General features: G+C 37.5%; 1 protein-coding gene across 1 annotated transcript in view; it reads left to right on the top strand.

The window, feature by feature from the left end:
• LOC107564635 (cadherin 11, type 2, OB-cadherin (osteoblast)) overlaps positions 1 to 8,648 on the top strand; it is a 19,380-nt gene extending 10,732 nt beyond the window's left edge. Inside the window, exons 9-11 of the mRNA XM_016249762.1 lie at positions 909 to 1,026; positions 4,055 to 4,306; positions 7,564 to 8,648. Of these exons, the coding sequence (XP_016105248.1) occupies positions 909 to 1,026; positions 4,055 to 4,306; positions 7,564 to 8,060 (867 nt within the window). The 3' untranslated portion in view covers positions 8,061 to 8,648. The remainder of the gene's footprint in view (positions 1 to 908; positions 1,027 to 4,054; positions 4,307 to 7,563) is intronic.
• Positions 8,649 to 8,682: the final 34 nt, after the last annotated feature.

Here is an 8,682-nt window from a genome sequence, read left to right as displayed (position 1 = left end):
TCTTTGGTTATGCAAACTGATTGTTGCAGCAGCTGTCCGGGTGGCTGGTCTCAGATGATCTTGGAGGTGAAGATGCTGGATGTGGAGGTCCTGGGCTGGTGTGGTTACATGTGGTCTGCAGTTGTGAGGCTGGTTGGATGTACTGCCAAATTCTCTGAAACGCCTTTGGAAACAGCTTATGGTAGAGAAATTAACATTCAATTCACGGGCAACAGCTCTGGTGGACATTCCTGCAGTCAGCATGCCAATTGCACGCTCCCTCAAAACTTGCAACATCTGTGGCATTGTGCTGTGTGATAAAACTGCACATTTTAGAGTGGCCTTTTATTGTGGCCAGCCTAAGGCACACCTGTGCAATAATCTTGCTGTCTAATCAGCATCTTGATATGCCACACCTGTGAGGTGGATGGATTATCTCGGCAAAGGAGAAGTGCTCACTAACACAGATTTAGACAGATTTGTGAACAATATTTGAGAGAAATAGGCCTTTTGTGAACATAGAAAAAGTCTTAGATCTTTGAGTTCAGCGTTTATAATTTTGTTCAGTGTAGATAGATAGATAGATAGATATTTTTGGCTTAGATAACTTAATGTCCCTTATTTGATCCTTGTATCTGTGAAATGTATGACTGCCTTTAAATAGGTACAGGAAATGGTTAATGAATTAGCTAATTCCTAAAAGAGGTCACAACTTCTATCAAAACTTTTAAATGAGCACTAAAAGATTATATTGACGTCTAAATTTAATCAATCCAGTGTTAACTTTCCCTTTGTCGGCCAGTTGCAAGTTTGAATGAGTGACAGGGAAAAAATAAAGAGAGATAAAAGAGGCATACATTTATTTAAAGGCATGCCCTGGTGATTTTAACCAATTTAACATTACCTGATTTTAACCCTCTGCTCCACAGCTCATTGAAACAGTTAGCGCTACGGATAAGGACGAAATGGCCCACCGCCAGCACTTCCACTTCAGCCTGGCCCCTGAGGTCGCTAACAACCACAGTTTCTCCCTCAAGGACAACAGAGGTGTGTGGCACACAAAACACACCATAACAGAATAATTTGCACTGAAGAATTGCTTCTTTCAAGCCAAGTAATCTGCCTAAGGAAATATGCCATTTGAAAACACATTTTTTTTAGTCTCTTTCCAAACCAAATGAGTTTATCCATGTGTAGGAGTGAGTGTCTGCAGTGTCGCCCAGCCAACCTCGTGTTGATAATTAGGTCATGATGAGGTGGGCAAACTCAAGTCAAGCATCGCTCTCATTTGAGCTTCTCGATCTGTGGATTCGAAACGTGGGTGAGGCCCAGCTGGTAGGCAGCCCCGTTTCTCAAGCATCCTGCTTGGTGTTCCCAGAAAACCTTCAGCACCATACTTTAGTCTAATAGTCTTTCGTCAAACAGGTAGGCACAGGTCTGAAGAACATGTATGAGAACCCCACCTATACTGTAATGGGAGAGTCAGTCGCTGGGAAATGAGAAGCCTCAAGTTAGAGCCAGTTGAGGAGCCTCTCTGAGGAGTGTCGTCGTGACTGGGTGATGCTCAGTTTGAGGGGAATTTGCTGCTTTTATATGAACTCATTATGTGGTGGCTCTTGATAGATTACAAGCTGAATTATGTATGCATCAAAGAAACTGTAAATCGTGTTTACTTTGCTCACAAGGAGCTTTGGTGTTATTTTAGAATGCTCAGTGTGACTGCTATGATACGATAATGATAGTAGTCTAACATTTGCTAACAAACTAAACTATTTTCCACCTGTAGAGGTTTAATTTTGAGTCGTACCTGGAAGAGAATTTTAATTTTCAAGCCGTCATTTCATAAATTTGCAGTCGGTTTTTGGAATTACTTCAGATTTTCAGATTTTGCTTACACAAATTACACGCTAAACAGTGGAAGCTGCTGTCCATGAGGAATCAGACAACTATAGCTCCATGTAATTTAACCATATGTTACCATTTTACTCAAAAATCGAAAACCTTTGCTTTTCTGAACACCTCAAGGGACCCCATGATGAAATAGCCTTCCAGGTTGGCCTACAAATTTACATAATTGACTGAGCTGCTCCATTCCATTGGCTAATTTCTGATTGTGCTATATTTCTCGTTGACCACCAATAGATTGGAAATATAATGAAATCCCAATAGCTGATTCCAGTAACTCCACATAATTGGTGCCTGAGTGAGCGAAACATGCATTAATTGTTTTTAAAGGGTGAATGTTTACAATCACAGATCTGTTTAGGCTTTTTTCTTGGTTAATAGAGCGAACCGATGTGAACCGAGAAGTTGAGGGAATGAAAGAGAGAGAGAAATGACTGTCTTTCCCATTCGGTCTGCTTTAATGAGAAAGGAGATGAGCACTTTTTAGCGGGCCATTTCAAAAGCCAACAATATTAGGGAGACAGATTAGGCTACTCAGATTGACTGGCCTTATCAGGATCCAGAGCCTTTCAAATGGATACAGTTTTCAACAGCTTTGCCCACCCATTTATCTGAAGCTCCATTATGCTCCACTCTCCGCACAGAGGCTCTGACATTGCTCCTCTTATCAGACGGACATAATGAAGGCCTGCTGATTATAAATGTGCATGAACTCTAAATATTAAGTGTATAGAATATTGTCTGTGTTTAGTAATAATGAAAAAGTAAAAATGCATCAGATCTGGTTTTGGTCTGCAAGGTTTTGCCAACTGAATTTAAATGTGTGAATTAATCATCATCCAGCAATTGCAATTTTTAGTAAATATCTGTGAATATTATGGAAGCCCATTTCTGCTGAAGTTATAAAGTCAGAGATGTAACGTCACAATTGCTTCCCAGCAGGCACACAACATTATAAGACGTTTATATTTGGTTAAAAAAACTAAAAACTAGGTTGATACTTCGGGTGACCAAAATTCAGTGTCAACTCAATGTCAAATGTCAGTATTAATTTGATGTCCAATACTGACGTCAGCTGACGTTGATATTTGTTGTTTTTAGGTCGTGTAACCAAAATCCAACGTTAAGTCAACTTCAAACTGGCGTCAAATACTGACGTTAACACAATTTGCATTCTCAACCAAAATGCAACATCTGTCCAACGTCAACCTGATGTTATATTGATGTCCTGTGCCTGCTGGGTTGTTATAAAGTCAGAATTATGAGATATAAACATACAATTCTGAGAAAAATAATTTTCATTCCGTGGCAGAAACTTCTTCCATAGAATATTTTCCAGATAATGATTTATGAAGAATTTGATTTGGCTTCACATTGACAGTGTAAAAAAAAAAGCGTTTATAATAGCAGACTCAATATTTTTGTCACACATTATGCGCACATGACCAACACATTCATGCTCCCTTCCTGGCACAAAGGAGACTTCCTTGAGGGTGCTCAGTGTACAGCATTTGCCAATAAAGGTGGCCCAAAAGCACAACATTGTAAACAAGGACCCAGAGGAGCTCTCGCAGCTTCAAACGTTGCAAATTGATACTTCACACAGCCCATGGTAATCTCACTGACAGAATATGATATAGAATTATAATGTATAACATTAGATTGATCGAGCCTGTCCACGGCGTCATGCTATATGAGCGTTGTAGCCATATCATTAGTGGCCTTCCCTGACAGAGCCACTGAAGGTTGAAGAAAGTGGTGCCAGAGGGAGTGAAAATGACTAAACCCCAGGCCCCTAAATGAACTCACTCCATCTATGCCTTCAGCGTGACCTTGCACTGAGTCAGGGAAATGCGCTGGCACTGATCCATCCCTCCCAGTTGCAAATAAAACCAATACCGCTCCCTCCGCTCTAACTTTGATTACACTTCCAAAAGCTGATAAATGTTCTCAATATTAAACATGAGTTTAATATTGGAGGATTCACACCTCATTGACTCTCACCGGTGGCTATGGGTAGTTCTCATGCACCTAAACTCCAGGGAACGGAGAACTTTCCTGTAATTCTATTCAGCGCATTTACAACTCTGTTGTTGTTTTACTAAAATCCTGTAACCTCTTCATCAGCTGAAGTAAACATTCCATCAATGTTCCTCTGTTGCTTCCACAGATAGCACTGCTAGCATCTTTGTGATCCGGAAGGGCTTCAGCAGAATGTCCCAGGATGTGTATCACCTTCCCATCGAGATCAACGACAATGGTGTACCCCCAATGAGCAGCACCAATACTCTTATAATCCGTGTGTGCAGCTGCGACAGCAAAGACACTATCCTCTCTTGCAATGTGGAACCTTTCATCCTGTCAGCAGGGCTCAGCACCGGAGCTCTGATTGCCATCTTGGCCTGTATTGTTATTCTACTAGGTAAGCCTAATTGTATTTGTATATGAATACACAAGCAAAGTAACCACGTGTAAATAATAGAGGTCTAGCTTGGTTGATTTAAACATCTTATAGGGACCTGATGCATGTCAATATTTGCATTTCACCCCAAAACACACTGGAATTATTTTACACTAATACAACTACAGAAGCGTAAAGTATTTATAGAACAGATAGTTTACAGAGAACATCATTTATTTAGTTTGCTTGCCTCTAAAACTGATTAGGGATTTGTTTCCCTAAAGCATTCTGAGCCTAAGTAGGTTAAAAAACAGATAATTTACTTAAGTCATATTTTAAATGATGAGAGACAAATGCTTCAGAGTAAGACAAAACTTGACAAAAAAAAACATGATAACAAATACAAATAAAAAAAAACATATATGAATGAATGATTACATACATAAAAAAATATTTTATATTTATATATATTTATAGATTATATTTATGTTGAAATTTAGGTCAAAGAGCTTTTATGTTATGTTTTATACAAAGTATATATATATATATATATATATATATATATATATATATATACGCCATTTAAAAAAAAAAGTTTGTTTCCGCCAAAATCAGTTTTGTATCTGGTTGAAAAGTCCATTTTTATTTTTACGCAAAATGCGATATCCGCTGAGTTATTCTGTCATGTTTTCTCCCTTCTCTGTAGAATGTGATATATCCGCTCAACCAATCACAGCACACCATTCCACGCATTGTAGACAGTAATGGCGGCGCTTTGAACACACCCGGCATCCTAGTTTTCCTCATCTATTTTGTACTTTGTGATCAACAAACAAACTTAGGGCTGCACGATAAATCGCATGTGATTGTCAAGCGCATCTCGTCAGTAAAGCCGGTTCTGTGATTAATAGTAACTCTCCATCACGTGCTTTCAGATGGAGTAGCATTACACAGAGTCGTAGATCACTGCTATATCGCGTTCATAATCGCAGATGAGCCACATTCGATTATGAACGCGATATTGCGTAGCTTGTCAGTGTAAGTGTTTTTATTTATGCCATTAATGTTTTTGTTAATACATCATATACTCTCCATACACACACACACACACACACACACACACACACACATATATAATATATATATAAATACAAGTACATATCTAAAAAAAATATATATATATATATATTTATAGATATGTACTTGTATTTATATATATATTATATGTGTGTGTGTGTGTGTATGAAGAGTTTGGTTCCAAAATGCTATAAATCCATTTTGATTAATTTGTGTAAAGATTTGTTTTCTTTACCAAGTGGCAAGATGAAAACCACTATTTTTTGTTTCAAACTTTCACATAGCATCTTTAGGTTATAATAACATTAAAACTTCAGATTTTGATTTTCAAAGATTTATTATAAAATTGTATTATTTTTTCCGCCAAAATGCAATAAATCCATTACACGTTTTTTATTTTTTATTTTTTTTAAATGCAATAAATCCATTGAATCAATATAAAAGTTATTTTTCATATTGAAACTGTTGAAAATACACAACATAGTAAGTTGATCCACATATGACAGCCTCTGAACTTGGTCAGTACTAATCTTATATGCAGGCACTGGACTAAAAATACATTAAATCAGTCATCGCTCCAAAAAGAATTCAACGGGTCATCTTGTTGATGCTATAAATTAATTACAACAATAAAAGAAAATTTCATCATGAACATACATGAACAACAATATCACATTAAACTACAAAAATTCCAAAATGACATTTCCCTTACATTCAACTTCCAAAATTGCATTAATCTTTGCCATGTTACAATAATTTAGTTGACTAGTGCTATATGCTGTATTAACAAAAACATTAATGGCATAAATAAAAACACTTACACTGACAAGCTACGCAATATCGCGTTCATAATCGAATGTGGCTCATCTGCGATTATGAACGCGATATAGCAGTGATCTACGACTCTGTGTAATGCTGCTCCATCTGAAAGCACTGATGGAGAGTTACTATTAATCACAGAACCGGCTTTACTGACGAGATATGCATGACAATCACATGCGATTTATCGTGCAGCCCTAAGTTTGTTTGTTGATCACAAAGTACAAAATAGATGAGGAAAACTAGGATGCCGGGTGTGTTCAAAGCGCCGCCATTACTGTCTACAATGCGTGGAATGGTGTGCTGTGATTGGTTGAGCGGATATATCACATTCTACAGAGAAGGGAGAAAACATGACAGAATAACTCAGCGGATATCGCATTTTGCGTAAAAATAAAAATGGACTTTTCAACCAGATACAAAACTGATTTTGGCGGAAACAAACTTTTTTTTTTAAATGGCGTATATATATATATATATATATATATATATATATATATATATACTTTGTATAAAACATAACATAAAAGCTCTTTGACCTAAATTTCAACATAAATATAATCTATAAATATATGTAAATATAAAATATTTTTTTATGTATGTAATCATTCATTCATATATGTTTTTTTTTATTTGTATTTGTTATCATGTTTTTTTTTTTTGTCAAGTTTTGTCTTACTCTGAAGCATTTGTCTCTCATCATTTAAAATATGACTTAAGTAAATGATCTGTTTTTTAACCTACTTAGGCTCAGAATGCTTTAGGGAAACAAATCCCTAATCAGTTTTAGAGGCAAGCAAACTAAATAAATGATGTTCTCTGTAAACTATCTGTTCTATAAATACTTTACGCTTCTGTAGTTGTATTAGTGTAAAAGAATTCCAGTGTGTTTTGGGGTGAAATGCAAATATTGACATGCATCAGGTCCCTATAAGATGTTTAAATCAACCAAGCTAGACCTCTATTATTTACACGTGGTTACTATAAGAGCAATTTTTGAACAGACAGCGGCTGAAAGCACACACAAAATAAAGGGGAAAAAAAACAGTAAAAAACGGGGAAAACGTTTGTAATCTTAGGAGGGATTTTGTATTTATTCAAATGTGTAAAGAGTGTCAATCATATTCAAGAGCTGTAATATTACAGTTCATAATTTCCCAAAACATAGTAGCTAGCTCAAGTAATGTGGGCTTATCAAAGAGCAGTATTAAAACATTGTGTTTAATGGGAATACTTTATCTTCAGAGTCAAATCTTTCTAGCAACTACATTTAAGAAAACAGTTTCTGATGTGATTACTTATATACAGAAGCATTGTAGCGATTCCAGCATAAGTGAGAGCTGCTATTAGCATTGGCTTGACATTTGTTTGCATGTCTGCAGCGATCGTGGTACTGTTTGTGGCCCTGCGGCGCCAGAAAAAGGAGCCTTTGATAGTATTTGAGGAGGAAGACATTCGGGAGAACATCATCACCTATGATGATGAGGGAGGTGGCGAGGAGGACACCGAGGCGTTTGACATCGCCACCTTACAGAACCCAGATGGTGCCAATGGCTTCCTGCCCCGTAAGGACATCAAGCCTGAGCTGCAGTATCCCATGCGCCCCGGCCTGAGGCCCATTGGCAACAGCGTAGACGTGGATGACTTCATCAAAACGCGGATTTCGGACGCGGACAATGACCCCACAGCGCCCCCGTATGACTCCATTCAGATCTACGGTTATGAAGGTAGAGGCTCGATCGCCGGCTCTCTCAGTTCCTTGGAGTCGGTGACCACAGATTCAGACCTGGACTATGACTACCTCCAAAGCTGGGGGCCGCGCTTCAAGAAACTTGCCGATCTTTATGGCACCAAAGACTCCGCTGATGACAACTCTTAACGTTCGCTCAAGTCCCTTTTCATCTCCCTCCACCTGGCCCTCCTCCACTAACTGTGTGTTTTGTGAAGTTTACTATAATTATTCCATGAGTTTTTCACTTTATAGTAAACTCTAGGTTGTTTGTAAGTATACGCACAGTATACTAGATGCTGGGAGTGTCATAGGTATGATCACAATGTGCTATGGGGGAGCCAGAAGGGTAGAAATAAAATTTTTACAAAAACAAAATAAACCAACAACAAAAAAAAGATAAAGACACACAGACACATCTGTGGTGGACATGTCTCTGTGGTGTGTATGAAATGAAGAAATATGTGACAATGTTGTTTAAGAACTGAAAAACGTTATGTTTCACTTTTGATGTTTGTAGGTTCCTACAGGTTTGAGGTTATGGATGTGCATCACAAAGAGACATGGATTTGCTGATACTGTGAACAAGCTCACGAAGAAATAAAAACAAAAACAGTTGCCTTATTAAGTAATCTGGAGCGAACGTCAGCAAATTAAGACTTCTGTAACTTCTGTAGCGCCTCCATATTGTCTTTGGAGATATTGTCCAAACAGGTCCTCTTGTTTTGTTTTGATTTTGGTTTGTTTTTATTTATATATATATATATATATA

Source organism: Sinocyclocheilus grahami, unplaced genomic scaffold (genome assembly GCF_001515645.1).
Source record: "Sinocyclocheilus grahami isolate Dianchi unplaced genomic scaffold, SAMN03320097.WGS_v1.1 scaffold952.1, whole genome shotgun sequence".
Classification (NCBI taxonomy): domain Eukaryota; kingdom Metazoa; phylum Chordata; class Actinopteri; order Cypriniformes; family Cyprinidae; genus Sinocyclocheilus; species Sinocyclocheilus grahami.
Note: the sequence above shows the minus strand (reverse complement) of the source record. Positions and strands in the feature narration are given on the sequence as shown.